The sequence below is a fragment of the Lipotes vexillifer genome, unplaced genomic scaffold (genome assembly GCF_000442215.2).
Source record: "Lipotes vexillifer unplaced genomic scaffold, Lipotes_vexillifer_v1.1 scaffold7, whole genome shotgun sequence".
Taxonomy (NCBI): Eukaryota; Metazoa; Chordata; class Mammalia; order Artiodactyla; family Lipotidae; genus Lipotes; species Lipotes vexillifer.
Genome location: NW_006792683.1, coordinates 4,589,650 through 4,615,843, shown reverse-complemented (window position 1 = coordinate 4,615,843; position 26,194 = coordinate 4,589,650). Strand labels below are relative to the sequence as shown.

At 44.6% G+C, this 26,194-nt stretch overlaps 1 protein-coding gene across 1 annotated transcript in view; it reads right to left on the bottom strand.

Annotated features, from left to right (window-relative positions):
• Positions 1 to 26,194, bottom strand: part of SFMBT2 (Scm like with four mbt domains 2) — a 192,145-nt gene that overhangs the window by 20,638 nt on the left and 145,313 nt on the right. Inside the window, exons 11-14 of the mRNA XM_007465810.1 lie at positions 20,687 to 20,800; positions 17,791 to 17,833; positions 15,917 to 15,987; positions 13,390 to 13,529 (exon numbers count right to left, since the gene is read on the bottom strand). Of these exons, the coding sequence (XP_007465872.1) occupies positions 13,390 to 13,529; positions 15,917 to 15,987; positions 17,791 to 17,833; positions 20,687 to 20,800 (368 nt within the window). The remainder of the gene's footprint in view (positions 1 to 13,389; positions 13,530 to 15,916; positions 15,988 to 17,790; positions 17,834 to 20,686; positions 20,801 to 26,194) is intronic.

The window sequence follows — 26,194 nt, the reverse complement described above, 5'->3', positions numbered from 1 at the left end:
GTTTGTTCCAACGCTTCTGGATAAGCTTCAGATACTTGTACGGAGGGCTAAGAAATTACTTGAAACTCACCTGACGCTGACCCAATTTATGGACATTTAACATTAGGACATTTCTCAGAGACCTGAGTGTTCCGAAAGGAAGCCTGAGCGTCTAAACACCATCTGACAGCTTCCTCAAGCCACCCCTTCACTCCCAAGTCCCAAGTGCGAGAAAATGAACACGTGGTCAGAACCACTGCAACAGTCCCAGAGGGACCAGACATCTCCCTTCTAAAGCCTCAACTTCACGCTCTGAGGCACTCGTTTCCCATAAGCAAATCCTCATCAGCAATGAACGTTTATGAGTTCTGGCATGCTCGTGAGCTGTTGTTATTTGGATAGAGAGCTCAAAAAAATGTGAAGATGCAATGCAGCACATAAAGGAACACTGAGACCTCGGGGGCTTCGTTCCATGCAACGCCCATTCGCTGAGGATCTGCCCTGTGCCAAGCCCTGGAGCATACAGACAGCACACGGTACCCGCCATTCCTGAAGCCCCTCCCCGTCCAGAAGAGGAACGAGCCAGGCACTGAGTTCACGTGCCATGTTTCGGAGCAAAACCCCACTGAGAGAGTGAGAAAAATTCCTTATTGAGTTGGGAGGACACTGGCTATATTGCTGAGGCGCCTACTATTTTGTGAAGGAGACCAGCACAGTGTTAACGGGAAGAAAGAAGATGAAAAGTATGCTGCAGAAATTTTCAAGTCCCAGTTTTCATGTACCTGGTGTGTTCTGGAAAGTAATTGGTGTGGTCTGCACCCTGATTTAATTAAGAGAAACAAAGCCTTAATTAAGAGAAACAAAGCCTTCTCATAACTGAGGATTCGATCTTGAAATATTCTATACTCTACAGTCAGCATGGCAACTGTCTTTTTCTTGCCTGGGTGGCATTTTGCTATGTTCCCAGGTCCCTGTAAAGCCCCATCAAGAGAACATGTTTCAGCCAAGACGCCTAAAGGCCAGGACACAGCAATACAAGCAGTTAGTTCTATTGTGTTTGTTTTCTCTATTAGAATAATCATCTGATTTGATTATTTACTGTCAGTACAATTTACAGAAACCGAGTTTAAAAATAAATCCATTTGAAACTGGCTGAAATCATGCCCCAAGTGTTTATCAACAGACAATAAAATTCCAACTGAGTCTTTTCATTGTGTTTCGTTGAGAAAGCCCCAGAGCTACATCTTATTTGCTGCATAGAGAAATGCATTTTGTGACTGTGAAAAGAAAATGCCTTCCAGAGTTCAATTCAGAGTGGAAACAGGCAGCAATTAAATCGTAAAAGGCATGTGATATTGAATAATTTTCCCCTGGCTTTTCCCAATGTCACATCATTTGTCTCTAAATTCAACAAGCTCTCTAGAAAACTTTGGAATTGTGAGCTGAATAATTTATGTACCTGACATCTTAGTGTATTATAGTTACTCCATGAAAATAGCTAAGTTGACAGCTGTTATTGTGACCCAAGTTAGACTGCATTACTGTACCTTGCAAAACATCAGAATTCAAGTTATTACACTCTTGATCACAAAGGGTAGCTCAGACACTGCCCCCAATTAACTAACAGGATGTTAGCTGTGAAGCTGATGAACACTCTTCCCAATAAACTGGCATTAAGATTGCTTTGAGTATCTCAAGGAGGAAATTAGCGCTAGAGCAATGCCTCACTGGATTTCCTAGGCTTCATGAAATGTTTATTGGGAATACGCTTCTACACAGAAGTCCCCACAATATATTATTACAGAGAAGCAATAGCCTTTGTAAAGTTGGACAGATATGGGATGGGATCCCAGGTCCATCCCTTAGAAGCTAATCAAGCTTAGGCAAGATGCTTGATTGACTTTCCTCATCTGTATAATGGGGGCACTGCCATTTACCTGGTTCACAATGAAGGGGGTCAGAACTTATCACCTCAAGATATGCCACTCTGGCATAGGATTAATTTTTCCCTGACAAAACTAAGAAACAGCAGACACTGCAGGAACTCCCTGCCCTCCCCCTTTCTGCCTAAAACACTGTGAAAGTGTCCCCCTCCCCGCTCTTGGACCAGAAGGAAAACAACCCTTGTCACTGGAGAAACAAAGATGGCCCAGAGATGACTGCACAAACAAATCTTACTAGGAAAAAAAACCCCCTTGCATATACATAACAGTCCTCCAAGCCCAGACCCCTTTCCCTTTGTCTGATCACCTCTCCACAATGTACTGTCTTTTATTAAAATGGTATGTAAAAATCTCAAGCCTAATGGCTTCTTTGGTTTTTAATTTCTTGCAACCCTTTTCTCCTGTTAATCTGTCTTTTGTCAGTTTAATTTACAGGCCCTACTTACTGAACCTAAGAGGGTAGAGGAAAAGATTTTCTCCCCTGTAATAAGGATGTTGTGAGAAATAAAGGAGGTAGCAGCTCGGCACATAAAAAATGTTTAAGGTAGCCCTCTTCTTGATATCCAAGCAGTCCTCATCCACCCACAAAACAAACTCTCCCTGAGCCTTCATCTCTCTATTCTCGTTGGCCTGTATTTATGTTTCAGTATCGCACCTTCGCAAAATAACTCTCCTTAGAAGCTCCCGACTTTCTTGCTACTGTCTCTTCTTCAGAACCCAACTTCTCAAAAAAAAAAAAGTCTATACTTTTAAATTCTTCATCTTCAATTCTCAACCCACCCAAATCTGGCTTTTTCTCCAAGCAGTACACAAAACTGAAGGGCACTGATGACCTAATTCTCAAATCCAAATTGCGCTCCCATCTCTCTGAACCTCCGAGGACTCCGACAGTGCATTCCACGGCCCCGTCCTGCTGCGCCTCTTGCTCTCCTACCTCTGCTCCATCAGGCGTAAAAAGTTTGCTCAGAAAACGGTGAGTGAGTCAGTTACAGGAGAAGAGAGAAGGGTCATCAGAGGGAGGAAGAGACAAATAGAACAGAGCGTAGGTGGTGTCGGCAGGGGACGAAGCAAACAGCGCCAAGCGTCTGGTACCCGGGAGCCCCTCAGTGAATGCGTGTCTCCTTCTCTTGCCCCTGCCCTTTCAGGTACAAGGTCAGCACTCAAAGGATTCCGTAAATCGGCGGGATTTTTTTCTGTCCACTTCGTGAAATCACGGAATTCTGTTATTTCCTTTCACATGCACTATCATGAAAACTTCTCCCCAAACACCAGAAGTAACTAAGATCGCTTCCAACGTCAACTATATCATATGATTAAAGTTATAACAATGTTGAAAGTGCAGGAAACCACTTAATAGGAAAATTAGTTCTCTGAGTGTTAAAATTAGAAAACACTTCAGAACGCAAATATGAGCTCCCACAGCTCAGGTTGGGCTAACTTAATGGAAAGAAGACAGGTTCCTGACCTCAAAGGTTTGTCATCTGTTGAATTCTAGCGGCCAGGGCGGGAGATGTCTCTTTAGGTCAAACATTTAGAGAGAGACTGGCCCACAGGGAAACAGGAAGGAGGATATTCTCTCTCTGGCGAAGTCAGAAGAAGGATCTGGATGCAAAGGAGCCCCTCCTCCACATGTTCACTGTTACAGCAGACCTTTCTGCTCTGCAGTCTATCCAAGAGCCACAGTTACAATAATTAGCTTTTTATAGAAATCGGGACCATCAAAGGCCCTCACGGGCCTCAAAGATGATTTCTTTCAATTTCAAAATCAGGTGAAACGGAGATAATTTTATGAATGGGTTTTTTAAAATAATAAAATGATAAAAAATTTCTCTTGCCTAACCAGCCATTCCCATCAGTAGGGCTTTGCCAGGTGGATGGGATACATAAAGTGCGAGAGGACCAAAATGAGACAAGACTCTGATGTGAGCACCTGTGCTGTCAATACAAGTAGAGGCCCCGCGAGTTGCAGAGCAGACAGACAAGCAGAGTTTTATTTTTGTAAATGGAGAATATTAATTAAAACACGTCTCCAAACCCAAAGAAGGAGTTTGGGTTTCAGACGAACTGTAGCAGCTGTGCTTCTTTTCCCAGAGTGAAGTCACATTTATCCTACACCCCGCAGAGGTCCACAGTGTTATCAATGGAGTACGCAGCATTTCTTCTTAAACGCTCACAAAAGTAAACGTCACCAAAAACTGAAAATAAAGGAAGATGTTCTCGTAAGAGCAAAGAGGAAGCAGCAGGGTCTTTCCTTCTCTGCAGCGCAAACGTAACCTTCTAAGAAGCCAAAGGAAAGCACGAAACAAGCTTGGAAAAGAAAACAAGACTTTTCCAAGTGATTTACCCTTAAACGTAGGTGTTTTCATTCAGTCTCCCGAATAACTGACTGCTCTGGGCACGCCCCCAAAATTAATGCAACTGCTGCATCTAATATACCCCCAACATATTACCTAATAGTCACTATGCTCATCTCTCCTTTGGTTATTAGTTACAAAAATTGTAATAAGAACAGTAATAATCTGACATGTTTTCCCAGGTGGACTCTATTGCTTGGGCTGAAACTGCCCTCTACCTTTGTTTAGATTCTCAACGGAAGGCTCACCTCCCCTGGACAACCCACCACCTGGAGAGCAGGCCCTTCCCCCGCTTCCCAGGCTCAAAGGCAAGGGCGGGGAGCCCAGTGCTTCCCTGGTAGGCAGCCCCCTTTCCCCGCCACCAAAGTACTCCCTACTTTATCACTTCAATTTGATTAAAAGACCACTCTCCGAAGAAGCCTATGCTTTCAGGAATTATCCACTTCCCCCTGGAAGACGAACAGGAGGATCCCATCGTACCCTGTACCTCCTTCAGCTTGGTCACCAGAAACGCAGCACTCCTAGAACTTTCCTTCTGCCCAGAATCCCACTCCCATACGGCTCTGCGCTTCCCCCTTGTCTGCCCCAATCTCAATCTCCTCACGGCTTCCCAAACCTGCCCACGATGCCCTCTGAGCTCATGATCTGTCAGCAGCGAGATGCCCTTATACTCTAGACTACTTTCCAGAGAATTCTCTTCCACCTGTGGTTCTCCCTTCTGCTATGGACTGAGTCCCGCCAAATCGCTACGCTGAAGCGCTACCCTCCCCCATGTGATGGTACTGGGGGTGGGGCTTTGGGTGGTTAAGTTTAGATGAGGTCCCGAGGATGGATCCTCCATGACGGGGTGCCCTTGTGAGCAGAGACCAGAGAGCTTGCCCTCCCTCTCAGATGTGGGGACACAGCAAGAAGGCAGCTGTGTGCAAACCTTAGGAAGGGAGTCTCACCAACCTGCCCTCCTGATGTAGACTTCCAGCCTCCAGACCCGTGAGAATCCACGTCTGCCCCCTAAGCCACCCAGTCCAGTCCGTGGCACCTTGTTGGAGCAGCCTGAACTCTCTAGACACGGGCCCTCTCTCACCTCACCCTCTCCACTGGACTGTCGCCCTCTGTGCGTGAACCGGGGTTCACATTTCCCATCTTAAAGGAGGAAAACCACTTTCTCTCTTCATCTCTCGTCTTCCTTCATTCACCTCACACTCCTCTGTGTCCATTTACAGTAAAACTCCTCAAGATACTCACAGACTCCTCTTTCTCTCCTTCAGCCCCTCAGGAACCCAATCCAATGGGGCTTCCCTGAAACAGGTCTTAGCAAGATCACCTGAGGTGCTGGCATTGCCAAGGAGCTGCCCTCAGATCTCTTCCTATTCGACCCCGGCAGCAGCTCGAAGCGCCGCCCAACACTCCCTCCTCCGCAGACACTTTCTATACTTACCCCCAGGACCCAGTCTGCCCTGATCCTTCCATGTCCGCAACTCAAATGACGGTGACCTCAGGGCTCGATCCTTGGACTATCCTCTTCCATCTACATTCACACCAGGGTGCACCTGGCTGCAAACGCCGTCCACACGCTAGCAAACCCACGGTCACCAAGTGTATATTTCAGACCCACACACCCATCTCCACTTGGATGTGCAGTGGACGGGCTTCAACTGCCCGAATCAGACAGATTTACTCTGTCCTACGGCTCTCTCTTCTCCTCGACTTCCCTCTCCTGACCATCAAGGACTCCGTGAATTCTGTTGCTCTCACGGTCCATATCCAATTCACCAGGAAACCCTCCCTGCACCCAAAACGTATTTGTTTATTTGTTTACTGTCACTCCCTCTAGAACCTAAGCCTCCAAGAAATCAGGGACTTCATTTTGTTTGTTGCTTTATTCATAGTAGCTAGAACCATGCCTGGCAATAGGAGGTGCTCGATCAAGACTTTTTTGGAATTTGTTCAATGAATTTCAAGATGGGCACTGATATTGCATCAAATTATTCTGTACATCTAAAACTTAATGATTGATTCACTCCAAGAATTTATCTGGTACCATATGTTCTATGTCAGCGGAGGCCCAGGAGGTAGCATTTGCCACTGATTTTCTTGTTACAGAATCCTACCCTACAGTACAATAAGAAATTTCAGCAAAAGTATCTTATCATCTTTACAGGCAAATCATAAAACCTTCACAACAAAAAAAACTTTGTACTTTTTTTGCCAACCTTCCTGGACACCGTCTAGCTAATTCCTGAATCACACATTATGCATGTGCTATAGTTTATACCACCCACAGGCTTGGTACACTGTTCTCAATGGGTTAACGTTCAGCATAAGCTTAAAACAACAGCAACAAGAACACCGGAGAATACTGTCCAGAGGCACGTCTGCATCTCTGATTTTGTTGACTGACTTAACTGGGTGTCACTTAGGCAAGACTCTTCCTCTTTCTAGTATAACCTGAAATGCCTAAGTCCTCCCCCCTGAGGCTCTGCAGCGGGGACTGTCAACTCACCTGGGGGGCACATCTCCTGCTCACCTTGACTCCCCAGCTTCCAGCACAGTGCCCACCAGCACATGCTTATGACTCAGGAATTGCTTAGGAACCGACTAAATGGATGAATGGGATGGATGGATAGATGGATGGATGGATGATGTTTCATCCTCTGCTGGCTCCCCAGAGCTGGGAGCGTATCTGATGTGGCCATGCACAGTAATAGCTGCTGAGTGTCAGATAACTGAATGAAAGACCCTGGGAAGGTGCGGATGGACAAAAAACAGTACGCGCACACCCAGCAGTCCCCACACCACTGACTTCTGTACTTTCTGAGGCTAAAGAGCTATTAAGACCCCACAGAAGCAGACTGAGGGAGAGAAAAATCTTACTCAATAAAGGTGAACGTGCCTGGCTCCTTTGTGCCCTGGTGGCAACCCAATTAGTTACCCCAAACTCTGGCATCATCAGACCAGTACTCAGGGCTTCTAGTCATTTCTGCAGTCACTGTTTGCAAAGTTAAACTAATCACAACCTACTCTCTTAAAAACCCAGGAAGGCTTAATGGGTCATGTCTAAACCTTTGCATCCCTGGACCAGATTGTGATGAAGAGTACCAAAGTGACTCTTTTAGGTACATTAGACATAGACAGATAGATAACGATTAATGGATAGAAAGATGAAAGATGATGGAGAGATGAATGGATGAATATGATATATAGAGATAAATGATAGAAAGATAGATATAGACAGATGATGGATGGATGGGTAGGTGGGTAGAGTGAGGGGAGGATAGTGTAGGGTGGACGCGTGCACATGTGTGTCTCTGTATTTTACGAATCAGGAACAACTTTCCCCCTTTGGTGGAGCAGAAGCTGTGTCTAGCCTCACTTATTTTATCTTATCCATCTCGCCCATCGTATTCAGACTGGTCCCTCAGTGTCAGGGTGAGTCAGAGGTCCCAAGCCTGGCGATCTCCACTAAGTGGGGCAGACAGTTGTGCTAGAGGGAAAGAAGCAACCAGGGAGGCTCATGGATCCAGAAAGTTTCCTGAGTGTCCAGGACTCATGTTGCTTTCTCCTAAGTTCCACATCAGAAAGAAAAGGCAATAAAAATCCAGTGCCATATTTTTGCTTTTCCACAGAAAAGGCACAGTCTGTCGATTTTCCCTCTATAAATGTTCATTTCTTAAACGGCTGAAACCCTGCTGCCCAAAGGCAGCAAGTGAAACACAGGTCACCCCTGCTGCTGAGGAGCAATTCCGTTAACACCTGTAGCTTCACGCATCGGAAGGTGATGTGGAAAATGGGAAAAAGGACTCCTATCGACTCCCCACCGAAAATGATACGTTTCTCTTTTTTGCTAAAACCAGAGGTTACACACCACAAATAATTTAAACCAAATAATGTTTAAGAACAACCCTGGGATCCCCGCAAATCTCTGTCAGGCACGTGGGATTTTATCCCGGCAGGCTGCCTTCAAACCCATGGCCTTCAGAGTTGCTATGAAAACACAGACTCCCATTCTTCCTGAGCGGGCGTTTTCAGAGCCATTTCTGCCAGTAGGACCCGGTCGGTGTTCTCCCATCTCATTGTGTGTCTGCATTAGAAGCTGAACTTTCCATCGCAGGACACATGGACAGGAGTGAATACATCAGATGCCCCCCACCACCTTTTCCTCCTGTGCTCACTAGCTCTCTCTCTCACACACACCGACACAGGCACACAACGCCTGCCTTACTGCACTGTAGACAAAGTCAATACCACAGACCTGGACACTCACGAACTTGCATATAAAGCATGAAGCAGAAGTTCTTTGAATGCCTCTGCGAGTGGCCGACAAGACTCCATCCCCCGATGCTGATGATCTCAGAGGTGTAGGAGGCTTGGGATGCAAACCTCCCAAGTTCACCGAGGGCCCCCAGGGACCCGAAGTTTATTTGACTTGGGAGACCCTGGCGTTACTGGGGCAAGCGTGCATGGGAAAGTACTGGGGATAGAAAAGGACAGTCCTGGTTGGCGACGACCATCCTGATCTTGCGAGTTTCATTTATGACAAACACCATCACTTCCTGTCTGTCGTCACAGGGCCCACTCTCCCTGCGACTGCACCCAGGGGTCCCACAAAACGCCCCGGGGACCTGAGGGGCTGTGGATGGGCTCGACCTGTCCCCTCCCCTCCAGGCTACTCGCTGGGAGCCCCTTGTTCGAGATGACTGGACCTGACTGGGCTCCTGATCTTAGAGGTTGCCTGCCCCGCTCCACCGCCCTCCTTCTGGAATCGAGGTCCCTACACCCTCGACCCTACTCAAGTTCAGGACGCTCACTGCCCAGAGAGTGAACAGGCGTTCATCCTCCCATTTGCCAGAAACTTCCTCCCCTCTGGTCCACTGCCCTCTCAGTGCTCAGGACCCCTCTCCAAACGCTGGCTCCACATCCATGCCCACAGACCTTATGTATTTCTCCAAGAACCAGGCAGAGGGAAAACGGCCATCATTCTACATCTTGCAAAGACAGAAAAACGTTTAACTACTGACACCCCTGATGGCCTGAAGAAGCGAACGAGCTCTGTCTTTGCTCTAATGCCCTCATTCTCTGTAAGTGAAATGTAATTTGAAACCATGCCCAGGTCCCGGGCTGAAGCAGGAGTATTTGCATGAACACCGGCTTGGTGGGACTTACATTTTTCTTGCGCTCACGGAACTGAAGTGCTTGCTTTTTTTCTTTCTTTCTTTCCTGCCTCGTGCATTTTCTGAACATCAGCAAAAAACTAGTTCCTGTCAACAGAAAACTGCTCTGGCCTAACTTTTTTTTTTTTTTTTTGGTTGCGAAGCACAGATTCCGGACGCGCAGGCTCAGCGGCCATGGCTCACAGGCCCAGCCGCTCACGCGTGTGGGATCCTCCCGGACCGCGGCACGAACCCATGTCCCCTGCATCGGCAGGCGGACTCCCAACCACTGTGCCACCAGGGAAGTTCCTCTGGCCTAGCTTTTAAACTTGATTGCTGGCACCTATCAGAGGATTGATCAGGGCTAACTACTGTTGAATTCTAAAAAAATTATGTAGTAAAGTAAACTAGCCAAGCCCCAAAGAGAGACTGACCCTAAGGCCACTGTGTCTGTTAACAGGGTCCGCAGGTGGCCAAGGACCTCACTGGAACCACTGGGACGTGGGTGTGAAACGGTCTTGTGGGGACTTTAAACAAGCACATCCATTCACCAGGTTTTTGTGAGCTTCCCTGTCCCATTCTGATCACTGGCAACAAAACCAGGCACAAATTCAGGCAGGTGATGTGGCCATGGCAAGGTTGCCCTCAAGGGCTGAAAGCACTGGAGGAACTCAAGAGAGTCCATTAGGTCTAGGGGCTATATTTTATACAGTGACAGATATCCCTACGTGTAATCTGGGCTTGCTTTCTTCTTAGACCAAATCTACCATCTGTGGGATCTGTGGTCTGTGTCGACTTAAATGCACAGTAAGCGCTCACTTGTCTAGGGGTAGTGTTCCAGCAGCCTCCACTCTCTGAGGCATTGGCCCTGGCAGTAAGAAGGGCCTCTGGGCATCGAGCTTGCTGAGCTGACTCTTGGGAAGATCTCACTGGGTCTTCCTTAACCTTCCCGACCTGGAGATAACCTCTGCTGCAGCTGAACACCCTCAACGGTTCTATTCAAGGGCTCTATGGCGAGTAGGAGCTCAATAAATAAAGTTTAGTCGATTGATAGAAGTTGACTTAAATTTGTTAGCTGATTTCCCAGCCTGAGGGAGTAAAGGCAGCAAACCTAAAAGCAACTGGGGACATTAGAGGCTGACCCAGTGAGTAGCATGGTGAGAAATGGCACCAAGAAGAGAGAAGGGTCAGGCAGATGCAGAACTCGGTGTGTATTCATCCGCGTGTGTTCACTGGGTATCTGCGACGTGCTCAACGTTGTATTATAACAGCATGATACAAAGGACAGATGTTAATAATGGGGGGGGGGTCCTGAATCATTCAGAAATTAATTATATTTACCATCCTTGAAGCAAACTTTGGATTAACTGTTAATAATTTTGGATTGTTGGATATTTTGATTTCTGTACTTATCGGTTCCCAGAAAGAATATGAGTGATCCAGAGTTCAATGCACTAAGTGAGCAAATTCTCTTTCTCAGTGTGCGTGTTAGGGATATGTAAATAGAATTGCTGATACCTTCCCCTTTCATCCTATAGCAACAAAAGAGGTGTCAACAAATAAAGAGCTCTACCTTGGTAATTCAGTCTTATATCTGGGGCTGGAAGGTGAGTTTAAAAGAAGTGACCCGGGCTTCCCTGGTGGCACAGTGGTTGAGAGTCCGCCTGCCGATGCAGGGGACACGGGTTCGTGCCCCGGTCCGGGAAGATCCCACATGCCGCGGAGCGGCTGGGCCCGTGAGCCATGGCCGCTGAGCCTGCGCGTCCGGAGCCTGTACTCCGCAGTGGGAGAGGCCACAACAGTGAGAGGCCCGCATACCGCAAAAAAAAAAAAAATAAGAAGTGACCCTACGTGGGATAGGGAGAGTGGGAGGGAGGGAGACGCAAGAGGGAAGAGATATGGGGACATACGTATACATATAACTGATTCACTTTGTTATAAAGCAGAAACTAACACACCATTGTAAAGCAATTATACTCCAATAAAGATGTTTAAAAAAAAAAAGAAGTGACCCTTATTTATGTGGGGTTTTCGTGTTCTTTACAAAGGACGACGTCTCTGGGCTCACCCTGCAGGGGAGGGTTCCTCGTCGCCTGCTTACCCTGTAAACAGTCAGATGGAAAGAATAAATATTATGGTCCAAGCTGGGGCCCTACACCGTGTCTTGATTGCTGGCTGGAGCTCACTCCCCAGCATCCCCGATGGCCTTCGAGAGGGGCTGCCTCACCCCCTCCTCGGCCACCATCTCCCTTTAACTTCTCATCAATGGGATCCATTCGCCACTCAGGCTGGGCGCCAGCCTCGCACTGTTTGATTTCAGAACGTAAAGCATGAAGGTGACAGATCTCAAGAAAAGCAAGTCTAAATAAGGACACAGGCAAAGCGCCCAGGACGGGGTCCTGGCCCGCAGGAGACTCTGGATTCGAATTTCTGCATTTTCCACGCCTGTCCCTACGGTCCTCATATTTAAGGCACTGCAAGCGTTCCTTCCTGTTTTCCTTCCCGTGATCCCACCAATGCTCCAGGCTTCCCAGATGCTTTTCCATCCCCTGGAGAAGGCTGCCCCCTTCCCCTACCCCACAGGCCGTGCAGGAAGTCCCCGAGATCTCCAAGGCCCTGAGCCCACCCTGAGATACTGACTACTACCCTGAAGTCAGTATCAGCTACTGGCTTGTCCGTCCCTCCCATGACTGAAAGCTCAGGACGGGCAGGAAGCACCTGCTATGCATCTTCTACGTCAAATTCGCCTGAGCAAATAACAACAGCAGTAGCCTGGTCCCTTTCTTACAGGGTTGCTTCTCAACTGTAACTCCAATATTTTCTCTAAATCAGATTTTTTTCCGAAATATGAGAAAGTCTTTAACTGCGAATACTGTTGATGGTCTGAAAAGGTAAACGCATTCTGGCTTTGCTGCAATGATCTCATCCTCTTTGGACGAAATGAAATGTGAAATCTCACAGGGGCTCTCGCAAGGCGGGAACTGCACGGGCGCGGTGTCACCTGGAGGCTCCAGTCACCCACAGCTTCAGCCCCATATCCCTCAGGATGCCAGGGAAGCCGTTCCCAGGCAGACCCTCTCCTCCATCCTGCCTCCTGCTCAGGAAGAAGTCCAGCCAGATTTCTCATTTTCTCTTTTCAAAACATAACATACTCTTTTATACCAGTGAATTTTACACCTATACGTAAGGACCAATGCTGTCCTCCAGCCACACGTGACCACCCTGAACTCCACCGGTGCAGCCTTATCTGTGCTGTGCACTCAAGGGGCCATCACTTTGCTTACTTCAGATCAAGTGTCACATCCAGAGTTCCATCACATCCCCCCGCTGCCCCCAGACCACACGGTCTGGTCTCCACCGAGCCTTCACCCGATTGTACGTCTCACTTAGAATTATGTCATCTCCCCCAAGAGGACCGTGAAACCCAAATGGGCAGAGGGCAGGGGGTGTTTATTTCTTGACCTGGTACTTGATGCTGTGCCTGGCTCCCAGAAGGTGCCGAACACACATTTGTTCAATGGATAAATGGACGGATAAATGGATAACTGGATCGTTGTGCCCAAGGAATTAAAACACACTCATCATGGTATAGTTTGATGTTTGGGGAGTGCTTTTTTGTCACAAAAAACAGGAATGTACCTACACAAAGGCTCAAAATAGGCCATCTTTTTAAACAAAAAAGCGATGATTCACAAGACTTTACTCAAATGTAGAGCAGCGTTTCCCTGACTCGGGGTGGAAGGCGCATCCCTCCCACTAGACAGGGAGTGTTTCCGGGGCAGGAACGCCATTTCTATCTTTGTACCACCAGCCTCCACCTCGCAGGATTGAGAGGAAAGAGGTGCATGTCGTGGTACATGTTACCTGAATGGACTCAAATTCCTATGACCCCCTTCTTCAGGGATTGTGCCCACGTGGCCACCACCCCGTGAAAACCAGTCCCCTGTGGCTGCGGCTGTGCTTTACCTCTTTAAGGACCAGCACACATTTGCCTGGTCCCACCGACTGAGGCAGCTCTGCGATCCTCCCCTTGTTGAGGTAGGGGCCCGAGAAACACCTGTGGTTGATGAAAAGCTGAGGACAGCAGTATTTCCCGTTGACAGTACCTGCAGGGAAGAGAAACACAGCTGACGCTTTTGGACCGGAGAAACCTGCTTAACCCACTGCGTTGGCAAAACTACCCAGAGGTGCACTGTGTCTTCACATCAGAACGTTTTACATCCACAGTAATATCTTAGGAATTCTGATTATTTTTTTCTACCATATAAATGAAACTTTCTGTTTATTATGCAGGATTCAAAATACACACACAAAACACAAAAAATAAGACAATGACAACTAAGGTATTCTCCAACGTAGCTTAATGAGAAAAACACCAGTTACACAGCTAAGTTCCCCTAACCTACCTCAGGAAATCCCACACCCAACCCCCCAGAAAGAACCCGCTACCCTGAAGCTGGCATTTACCATTACCACGAGAGTCTAGAAACTTTACCACACAACATATATGTGTATCCACAAGCAATTCAGGATACTTAGGTTATTCCAAAAATATTCCATAAAGGTTTTCCGCTACATTTTGTCAGTTCAACATGAGGTTTCTGAGATCCACCCAAACGGGTAAATGTATATCCAGAAAATTCATTCACTTTTCACTTTGTGTAGTATTCCACTGTGTGAATATAACACAATTGAATTTTCTATTTTCTTACTGATGGACATTTAGTTGTTTCTACTTTTTAAATATTACCTATGGTGCCTTAATGAACACAACTGTGAAAATCCACTCCTGTTTACGGACGAGAGATTCTTCCAGATCTACAACAAGGGGTGGAGCCGCTCAGCCACTGGGTCTGTGTACCCTGTTCTACTAGAAGCGGCCAAGCTATTCAGCACAGGGACCCAAGTTACACTCGAATAAGCACTGCCCAGTTCCTGTTTTTCTTTTTTTTCAACTGAAGTCGAGCTGATTTACAACGTTGTGTCAGTTTCGGGTATGCAACACAGTGATTCAGTCATACATATATACGTATATATCTATATTCTTTCTCAGATTCTTTTCCCTTATGTGTTATTACCAAATACTGAGTAGAGTTCCCTGTGCTATACTGTTGGTTATCTATTTTGTACATCATCGTGTGTATCTGTTAATCTTTGCCCCACGCCCAGGCCAACCCTAGGTATGGTCAAGCTTCCTCATTTTGCCAGTCCATGGATGTGAAATGCGCCTCCCCGGGGCTTAACTCTGCATCTTCCTCATTAGCCTTTCTACTTATAAAGCAAAAGGGCAAGGTGCTGATCTAATTGTGTCTCAAGCTGCCACGGGGAAAAAGCAGAACAACTAAATGGTGAGGTATCCCTGTCATCACTGGGATGCGTCCTGATGTCTACACACACGGACTGCGGTCACACAGCCAGCTGAGACTCATCTTCTCCTGCCACTGTTCCAAGTCAGGCTACACTAACAGTATGAAAACTTTCTGTATAAAAACTTGTTATTCATTTGGGATGGTGATTTGACAGTCTGGGAAGCTTTGTTCTCACAGGACTTCAACTGAGAACCAACAGGTAAGGAGGGAGACAAGTTACTTTTCTGGGTATAAAACAGAAGGAGTAAAATAACAATTACCAACTCTGAAAGATGACATGGTTCTTTTAAAACCATTCTGAAGTTTGAATTTTATACAACAGGAAAAAAAAGAAAGTCCATAGCTGCATTTACACGGAAATTTGGGGATAAGATTACTCTGCCCAGACCTTTAGGGAAAAAAACCACCTTAGTAAGTCTACTCACAAAACCACTCTCTTTACTATAAAGAAAACTTTGCCTAATAGGATTCTTCCACGGTATATAGGTTTTAATCCTGGAATTCAGAACAGGCTTCGTTTTGGCTGGAAAATAGAATTTTTAATCAAATATATTACTTAATGTACAAAGATGTCTATTATCAGATTTGTGGTCAAAGGGTAATTCACGTCTGTGTTTTTAAAGGTAATTGTAAGACGCAGGACTTTATACATTAAAACACAAATACTGTTCCCAACCAGCTATTCAAACAGAGGGTTTTAGGGAACAATTCAAAGCCCACAGGGACTTAAGGATTAACCACTAGTGTAAACATGCAAGTGCAACTGGCATAAAATGTCCAAAAAGAAATGCCTGATAACGATATTTTCAACTCCTTCTTTTTCCACATGATTATTCGTGATACAGTCCTAACTGGCCTCGTAATTTCCAAGTAACACATAGACCCTCTTCCTCAGACCAAGGGAAGTGTCTAGAGCTACTGACCAAGAAGCAGAAAAGAAGAGGCACCAAGAATTTAGCTTAGAATTTTTTTCTTTAAAGAGTAGGTATCTGTAAATAAGCAGCAAGAAAAAAAGACAGCTGGCTCAAAGTTGAGTATTCTCATGTTGACCTAAAAATATATCCATGTCTCCAGTCACAGCGACATACTGGGAAGCGTCAGGGCGTCCTAAGTAGCTCGTTTACCTGTGGTGTCCAGGTGAGGGAATAAACAAAGGTCGTGAGGTATTTTCTCAACAGGCACTGTGGACGACGATCTGTGGATAAAGAAAAAACTCCCATGGGTTTCAAGCTTTAGAAGAAACTGGTACCTTCCAAAGTCTTTTCATAACTTAAAGCAACTATTAGAGAAATCTAAGCTAAGAATGTGGTCAGATACAATGTGTGCATGTATAACAACAGGTAAGATCTTTGCGGGCAAGTCTTACAATAATTCCAAGAAGCCTATAGGTCTCCAGCCCCTGGAGGGGTCATCACTGATCACTGAGATTCCTCTAGGTCACTCCTGGGCTTGTCGCTTGTTACAGAATTATAATAATGTCCTTAATTATATTTAGGACACACAGAAAGTCAGCTTGCATTGACTTTAATTAAAGTCAGACTTCTCATCAATGACTTTCTGCTGACTTTTGATTTGTGGCATCCATGCTTGTGTGGGTCATGGCCACACTGAAAACAAAATCTCCAAAGAAAATCTAAGAAGTGATGATTCTTAAAATGTGAAGTAGGTTTATGAGTCTAAGACAGAAGTCTGTGTTGTTGTTCAGTGAAAAGTTGCTGAACAAATATAAAAACTGTCACCTTAGGGGAAAAGAGGCAGCTTGGCTTTCCCGGGGATGTACAGGTTGGCTGTGTAGAAACCGCATAGCTGGAAAACTATATAAACTCTAAGTAAACGGTAACGAGAGATCTTAGTGGGGTTATCTATGGTGCTGGTTCCCAAAGTGGGGTCCCCCAGCTGTCAGATCAGCATCACCTGGGAACCTGTTACACCTGGAGATGCTCAGGCCCCACCACAGACATGCTGAGTCAGAAATTCTGCAGAAGGGGTCCAGCAACTTGTGTTTTAACGAGCTGTCTAGTGACAGATGCGAGTAAAGGGTGAAAACCACTGATCCACGGACTGCAAATTGAGGAGTCATGAATTCAAATTTGGCCTCCATGACGTGACTGTTAGTTTAGTTTTTCCTATTTCAATGTTATCCAGATAAAACTGGAGTGAGATGATTAACCTGAAACACTGTTAGAAATGTAAAAAGAATACCCAGAAAACTGTTATTTGCATCCAATAACTAAGCAGTTATTATTCAATTTCATTTTATTTAAGTTTCAATCCAGGTACATGAAAAAATAAATGCTGTTTCCAATTCCCTTTCTGACAGTCTACTAAGAAAACATAATGACTTGGTAAGGGATGTGCATCGTAGTATATTCCAGACTTTTTCCAACATACAAGAATGTTACCAACAGTGAAGATTTTCCAAAAATATACAGCCCGCCTGTCCACAGGCTGTCAAACACCCTCCTTCCTCATAAAATTACAATAGAAATGTGGCGTAACCTACATTTATTCAGCAACGGAGGGCCCACACATTTTCACATAGAATCTAATTTAATCTTCCAAAAACACCTGAGAAATGGGTATTTTACAAAGGAGGGCATTGAGATGGGGAGAAATAAAGCAACCTGCTCCAGCTCACTGGGCTGGGAGCGGGCAGAGCCAAGGCCTGGATAGGCAGCTCTGTAGGGCCCCTGGGGGCATTAAGAACCATGGGCACAGAGTGCCTTTACCAGCGGTGCAGGACACTGGGCATCCTTCAGGTTGGCTGAGCTGGGAGGAAAGTGAGAAGTTACGATCTGGAGAAGAAACTGCTTTAGAAGCAAGACCTGTGTCCTGCACATAATAGATGCACAATAAATAACAGGAGCTACGTGTTACTGTCCCCTCTACTACTGTGCTAGGTGTTGACTAGTTCTCTAACGAAAACAGCCCTGTTTCCCATCCTCTTGAAAGACACTTCAGAGTTTACCACGGAGTTTTTGTGAAAAAACAAACTTACTGTTTTTCTGGTTGCACAACTGCAATCTTTCTCTTCTTTTGTGCTGTAAAACAGGCAAAAAGGGAAAAAAAGAAAAGCAGCTTTGGTAGCTAGCTAGGAAGAAGCATTTTTTAAAATGGCTCGGTAGGTATAGAACTGTCTGTTTTAAAGTAACAATTTAAAAACTGAAAAGTTATTTCATTCAGGCCTCAATTTTATCTTAATTTCTTCTAGCATAAAATAGACTTTGACTTTTCAGAAATGAACTCTAAACAGAATTTAGTACATTTAACTTTATCACTACACTGGCTACTTTATTCTAAAATGTGCTTCTAATAAAAAGAAAAAGAGCACACATATCAGACCTCCCAGGAACACAGCTGGTAAGATGGATTGGTATAAGCATGATTACCCAGATGACTTTTTTCCCCGCAGAAAATGTGATAAGTCAAAAAATTTTTACCATAGCAGCATGCTCCCAAGTTAGGATTAGAGGCATGTTTATAAATTACAACGTTTTATCATTAAAAGGAGGATTTGGTGCCTAGCAAACATATACGTCTGTCAAATAGTGACATAAACCAGCCAATAATAAACTTGGGGTTAAGAACATTTCCAGTTTACATTTATAACTGGTTAGAGTCACCTTCACAAAGACAGACCAGAGCTTCTGGCATATATAAATTTGGGCAAAGATAAGCCTGCATCTTCCAACATTAGCAAAAATTAATTCTAACAGAACTTCTAAAGCTGTCAGAGTTTGGCAGATTCGTTTAGACTTTGCCTCTTCAAAGCAAAATGTACGTGTGAGAAATAAGACGAAAACAAAAATAAATAAGAGAAATAGTGACTCAAATTTCATCTATTTTTGATTTTATTTACCCAATTCCAGTACGGGCAGACCTCAGAGATATTGTGGGTTCAGTTCCGGACCACCCCAATAGAGTGAATATTGCAATAAGTCACAGGAACGTTTTTGTTTCCCAGTGAATATAAAAGTTATATTTACATTATACTGTGGTCTACTAAGTGTGTAATAACATCATGTCTAAAAAAACAACGTACATACCTTAATTAAAAAATACTTTATTGCTAAAAAATGCTAGCTGTCATCTGAGGTTCAGTGAGTCGTAGTAGTAACATCAAAGGTCACTGATCACAGATCACCACAACAAATACAACAATACAGAAAAAGTGAGAAATATTGCAAGAATTACCAAAACGCGACACAGAGACACGAAGTGAACAAATGTTGTCGGAAAAGTGGCGTCATAGCCTTGCTTGATGCAGGGTTGCCTCAAACCTTCAATTTGTAAAAAAACGCAGTATCTGTGACAAGAGGTCTGCCTGTAATTACTACGAAAAAGTATGAACTCCGTGATCTCTAAAGTGAAAAATGAGTGTAGACTAACTTGCCTAACTCAGTCTTTGCTAATTAGGGTGAGATGCCTGAAGTGCGTGATGTTTTGATGAGAAGCCACACACAACAGACCGGGAAGCGAAGTGCGAAACAGAAAGGAAACATCATTATGTTCATCTTAACCCTGTGGGATTTCATCCAGAAAAACTCAAAACTCAGAATGCTCGTCGCCTCCCAAATCCATGTGAAGGAAGGAGGAAGAGGATCAGGGCGCAGATTTCTGTCTGAGGCACAAGCAGGCACAGGGCCCAAACCCGGAGAACCCGGGGAGAACCTGCCCAGTGGCTGTGGAGGCTGAGAGCCAAGGAACCGCGTCAGTTTGAGTGAGAATAAAAGAAAAAGAAAAAGAATGCGCTTGAGACTGAAATAATTATTCTAAGCTCAAATTTTAAGAAATATTTTCAAGTGAGGGGCAGTGATGTCACTGTTATTGGATCAGATTCAGTGTGCAGTATGGGGTACAGAAGAATCCCTTAAAATCTGCCTCTGTCTATAACTTGGGCCCCCTACTTTGATTCGCACGGATAATGCCCCATCCAGCTCGTAATGGGTATGTAGTAGGTCTCTTAAGTGTCCTTCAATATCTGTTGACATCAGGGAACAAGAAGCCGACCATGGGATGGAACTCTCTTTATGGCAAAGTTCTGAGCATCTACGTAAGCGGACCTTATGGTAGGATGCTACAAAGAAGTCAGCTAGCATATAAATTAATAAAGAAAACATTAGAAATATAATATATATCACAAAAACTAAAGCCCCTTAACTTTAAGGACTCACATTTTAAAATAATACTTCTGTTATCCGTTGGGGGCAGTAATAAATGCCGAGATTGATTAGGCTTGAAGATTTTTAAATGGTTACCGTTTTCAGGAAAATGACTTACAATAATATACGTTAAAACACACACTTGTAAGTATTTAAGTGGTGTGTGTGTGTGTGTGTGTGTGTGTGTGTGTGTGTATGTGATGCTGTGTTGTTTAATTACTAATATTGTCTTAATTTGGCATTTTTGTGATCAGAAGATATGATGCACTTTTCAAAGTCCAGTTGAAATCTCACTGGTTTAGTTAGTGCCCAGAGTAGTTAAGTGTTTATATCTATGTCAGTAAATTACTAGGACCAATTATGATTATTTTGGGGTAAACCTCATGAGGAAAAGTAGTTCTTTCTCAGGTATGATCATACAAACGTATAGTATTTAGCTGAAATTTTTTGTAATCAAGATCATGAACTGTACACAAAACGGGGAGTGAAGATTCCAGATCCTCTCTCTGCCTCATCACGTGACTTAGTTTGTCAACCAGGGAAATGTATCCGAATATTCATCTCACACAGACATTTAAAGGATAAATGAGACAAAAGTACTGGTGCTGTGAAATCAACAACCTTCTTTGATTTTTACAATCTGGCTCCACTAACTATCTTTACCAAACTGCCTGTTTATTCACCCAAGTCCCAGATGTTACCCAGTTGGGCTCCGAGCAGGGCGATACTTACAGACTGTCTTGTGCGGTGTGGTCAGAGGGTAGGAGTTGGCTTCACACCAGCCCACGGGGAAGATGTCCATGGATTCAACGTCAACAATGAACTCTGGAGCCGGACTCTGCAGGCCTGCAAGGAGTCAAGACAGCAGGTGCAAACAGGTTTTACCAAAAAAGACACAGGAGAAGGAGGGAAAATACAGGGCACCCCTGAGATGGAGGAAGACATTCCTCTGAATGTTAAACACAAAGCTGACAGTATCTTACAACAGATACAAATGCCTGAAATGTAAAGTAGCAGGAGTACAAGGCATTCACATGAAGTGGGGGTCTGGAAAGGAGAGTTACTTCCCCCTGAAAATGGGAGGAAGAGGAAGGAATCTGGGGACACTTGGCATCTAAGCCAGAAAAGCTAGAAGGAACAAGCGTCCTTCTTACCTAAGAACAGCTTTGAAATTAAGGAAGGCGGTCCAGCTTGTGGGGTGGAAGCAACAAGTCTTTTTCACCCAACACCAAGCAGAGGTCAACCTTCAACCAATGAAAGTTAAATGCTCCAGTTAAAAGGAACTAGTAGGGCTCAGTAACACTAGTTATAAGTAGTGATCATCAAAGCACAATTTCCTAGGGAACGTGTTCATTTAACCTGTGATGGAAGTCACTTATTCTGAACTCAGTTTGCAGTCTGCGTACTTTCGCCATTTCACACAAAAATCACTTATACAGGAACGTCTCTTTAGTGGGGATCTGCCTACGTATCACCTCCTGTTTCATAATCATAATGATGCCTGTGATAAATCAGCATCACAGCTGAGAGACTCTGAAAGAGAGAAAAGATCTGGATGTAATATGAGCGAAGGTTCCAAGGGACTCTGCTTACTGAGAGAGTAAATTTAGAACCCAGCAAACTAGCGAAAAGAAGGACTAGTTTTACACCGAATCAATAGCTCTTTAAAAACACACTTGGAGGGAAGACACTCGAACCAAGAATCAAAAGATAAGTAAGAGCTCTATTAATAGAATGACTCCCTGGCTCTGACCACTTAATCTTGCTGTGCTTTGGTTTCTTCAGTGCCAATCAAGATGAAAATAACACTGTAGAAACTCCATCACACGTCACGTGATGAATTTGGAATAGCATCCCCCTCAAAACATAACTTCCTGAAGCTCAATACCAGCAAACACAAAAGGTCCTAACCATTTTAGCTACGCTGGCTCCTAGAGTACGTTATTTGATAAAGGCAGGTACCCAGTTTAGCGCTAAAACGTTATTTTGGTGGACAAAGTGCCCTGAACACTCTGACGGTGGATGCTTCCACATACGTATTATCATCCACATTAGTCACGCTGAGCTTTGGATTTGTTCTCAGAGAAAAGTCATTACCGTGATTATCAATCCTAACTTCCTTTTCACTGAATTCTCCTATAATTTGAAGGATACATAAGCTACAAGAATGCAAGGAGGTTTACAGAGATTATTTTCAACACAGTTGACTGAAAGAAAGCATTTCTGTCTTGTATTATATGACTCAGACAATATTTAACCTATTTGTCAAAGAAATCATCAAATAAACAAGAAGACGTCCAAAACAGACAGAAGGTAAAGAAACTCTCCAAGTAGCTTCAAATGTGGAAGTGATTTTTCTTGTCGAGAAGGGCGCTGGATTCTGCAGAGGGGCCAGTGAAAAGGGTCACCAGGCTGTTTCCCAATTCCTCAGCTTCAGACTCACAAAAACACAAAGATAGAGCATATTTCTTAGCTACTCAGCAGTTTTGCTAACAGGTTGAATTCACCCACTAGATACATTTGTATTTCCAGATTTCTGTTTAGGTACAAAAAAGATTTTCAAGGTCAAAGTACTACTTTAAGAGGGAGCATAAAGTGAACTTTATAGCTTATTCCTTCCTGAATCATTTCTGTCTTCCAGTGTTCTGCTAGTTCATACTAGTGCTTTAACATCTTTAACATATATACACTTCTATAACAATATATACACTCATATGTTTCTAAGGCCGTCTTTACCGTACTTTTAATATTCTTTGATCATGCTTTCCGTTCAATTAAACGGACACTTAGGAGCTACAAATGTGTCAGCAACCATGTTCTCAAGAAAGTTACAGTCCTGCCTTCCTTCCACCCCCAAATCTGGCCCATTAAGACATCTATTAAATAATAACTGATGGAAAAGTGGGGTATTTATCATCCAGGAAAGTATTTGTGAACCTGAAACTTTTCCAACCCTCTTCTGAAAGATGAGTACTAATTTTTTATTTCCTTTTATCAATCTTATGAATCTAGAAATATCTGGCTGGACTCACAATAATTTTTTAAAACATAACCCATTATTTCCCAACATTAGAGACTCAGTAGCTTACAAAATAAGTCATTAAAATGTTGCCAAGGCTCCTTGATTATTCTAGGATGGCCAAAACTACCTATGTGGAGAGATACTCCGCTAAGCGCCTCTGCAATATTCCTTATCATTTTATAGAACAATGTCCGATGAACAACACAAGGCCATACTCAATCTCTGACTTTGTTTCAGCTGCATCAAGTCATGGATTCTACTTATTCATTCTTACCCAAAACCTTCATCTCAAAAACCATTGGGAAGCCTAAATCTCCATCTATGGGGGCATACTTGAATAAGTTACAGTACATTCCTATAATGGAATATCCATCCTGCTGCTATAAAAAAGAATGAGAAACCTCTTTATATATTTATACATAAAGATGTATATTTGAGTAAAAGAAAAGCAGGGCACAGAACACTGTGTATATTTAGTATATGCTACCATCTGCTTTAAAGGGGAAAATAACATACTTACATGTGCATGAGATAAATCTGGAAGAAATGAAAAATCCTAATTCAGTGGGTGTCTGCTGGGAAAGGGCCTGAGGGACAGGAATGGGGGGAGACAATATGACCAAAGATCCTTTATGTATTTTCAGCCCTTGTGAATGAATTACCTATCTTACAACTACAACCTCGCCATCATCACAATGACAATCACACAACAAAGCTATTCAGAGGAGAAAGGAGGCTCTCACACGGTCTGGCCACAGAGGTCGGATTAAGGGAGGACAAGTTACCTTAAAAGGAAATTAAACTATGATGTCATTTCACCGCTATAGGAGAAAGACTTTCCATACTCAAAGGGCCCATGTACCAGCATATAAAGTTGGAGGAATCACTTTGGAACCTTAAAACGGTTTTGCAATTTGCGATATCCTGAGACTCTGTCCTCAGACCAGCGCATCCCACCCACTTCCACAAAGTGCCTCTTGCCCTTCTGTCTGCAGAGACTGTATCACAGCTTAACCCAGCAGAGGATGCAGGGCACTGTGATAGAATCGGTGGTCCCTTCTATTGGGAACATGGGGATGAAAGAAGAGGATGGCTGTGATGATGCTAAAGTATCTTCCTAGGAACACAATCCCATCAAACTTCTCACAGTAGTAACTGCTTCATTCCCAGCAAATTATGGATGGGAATGAGCCTGGGCGAGCACCAGTGGAGATGCTGGTGGGACCAGAGACAGGAGGGCTGTGAGGGCAGAGGCTAGGAGCAACCACAGAGGAAGTACATGATGTTCACTGACTACACTAATAGAATTCGAATGGCCCCTGCATCTCAGGTGAGAGCCAGCATAGGAAGAAAGGCGAGAGGGATTGAGGGACTCGTCCAGCGCCCTCATCAAGAGTTAAAGGCCACACCAAGTTGTGATGCGCTCGAGTGTGCGATGAAAAGGTAAAGCACTGGAAGAAAGAAAAGCAAGAACTGGGTGCTGGAAACCCCACCCGCCATCTATACTGGGCCCTCCATCTGCAGACGGGGGCCCCCAGAACAAGATCTCAGAGATCCCTTGTCAGCTCTGGAATAAATTCCTAAGGAATCAAGAGATGGCAAAACTGTGGCTGGCAAGATCGACATGTGATAGGAAGCCATCTGAAGGAAAACAACAGAAACGGGACTGAATGCGTGAGTGGAGGGAGAGATGCATCCACAGGATGGCAAATGCTTACAGCACTTACTCTGGACCAGATACTTTTCTAAGTGTTTCATCCTCACGACCCTAAGAGATCGGATGGTTTTCATTCCCATTTTATAGATGAGTAAACTGAGGGTCCGGAAAAGATCAACCAGCCAGTAAGAGGGGGACCTAGGGTTCGAACCTAAGCAGTCTAGCTCCAGAGCCTAAGAAAGCAATCGAGGCAGGCTCGTGAGGAAAACGTGGTGAGTCAGAAGTCACACTCAGCACAACGGCAGCTTGAAAAGCCCAAACTTTCCTTTGGTTCCTGCTGCAAAGCCCTCTGGAGAGTAGATTCCCCCCTCCAGCCTCCCATCAAAAGCCTTCCCCCAAATTCCCATTTTACTTAAGAAAGCCAGAGCCAGGGCTGTCACTGACCACTCAGAACCTGTGTAACTGATTGGGAGTCTTCAAAGCCTGTTCAAAGACAGCACCCACTCCTGGGCCACGTTGTTCCTTAACTGTGCAAGAATACAGGTCCTGCCCCCATATATACCCCTATCTGCTAAAGCAGCTTCTCCCCAAAATGTCTCCTGCAGCCCATACCTCTTTTTAAAGATTTAAAAACCACCCACACTGGCTTGAAATATAATTACTTCCACATTTGCATTTTCCCTTGTTTCATTCTTGCAGGTCTCTGCAAAATGCCATTAACCACCTGACTTTATCACAAATTACAGAAAAGGCTTAAAGAGCAGTTTTCTGCACCTGGTCTCCTAGACAGAAGAGGTTGCATCACCTGAGTTTCTTTGCCCATTTGATCTGCTAGAGGCCTTTACAAACTCTCTGTGCAAAAGAGTCATCCGGGGAGGGTGACATGAAAATGCAGGTTCCCAGGCCCTGCCCCCAGGACTCGGAAGTCATGGGTCTGGAGCAGCCCCAGGGATGTGCACTTTCACAGGACTCCCGTGTGTTATGAGGCAGAAGGTAGTTTACTGGAACTGAACCAAGCACACACGGAAAAAAAACTGACCAAGGAGTTTTTGAATTTTAGCTTACAAGTATAAAACACCTCACTGTCTCAAAACTCGGTTAGCCAGACAGCAGTTCTTAAGGGGGTGCTCATATCTTAAATCGCTTTCTCGTTAAGGGACACCGATTTTATTTATTCCTCGTATCTATTCAGCAAGCCTTTAGCAAGCAGAGCGCACGTGAACTCTCATACAAACACTGTGCTGTGTGATAACAGGCAGAGAGCGCAGACGTTTACAGACACTAGGGGTCCACTCTGCTAGGGCACAGGCTCCAGGCGGGGAGGCTGAAATGGAAGGGTGCTGCCTTCTTTCTGCTCATCAACTTCCCCCACTTCCTAGGATGCGCTCAGCGCAACTCGAGCACTTTATAGATAGGACTTCACCCATAACCATCCTATAAGGCAGAATCCATTACCCTACATTTTATGGAACTGCACGAAGAAAAAGGAGAGTCTAAACTCACAAAGTACTCAAGATCACACATCTAGGAGGCAGATGTGCATGTCGGGGGGGGGGGGGGG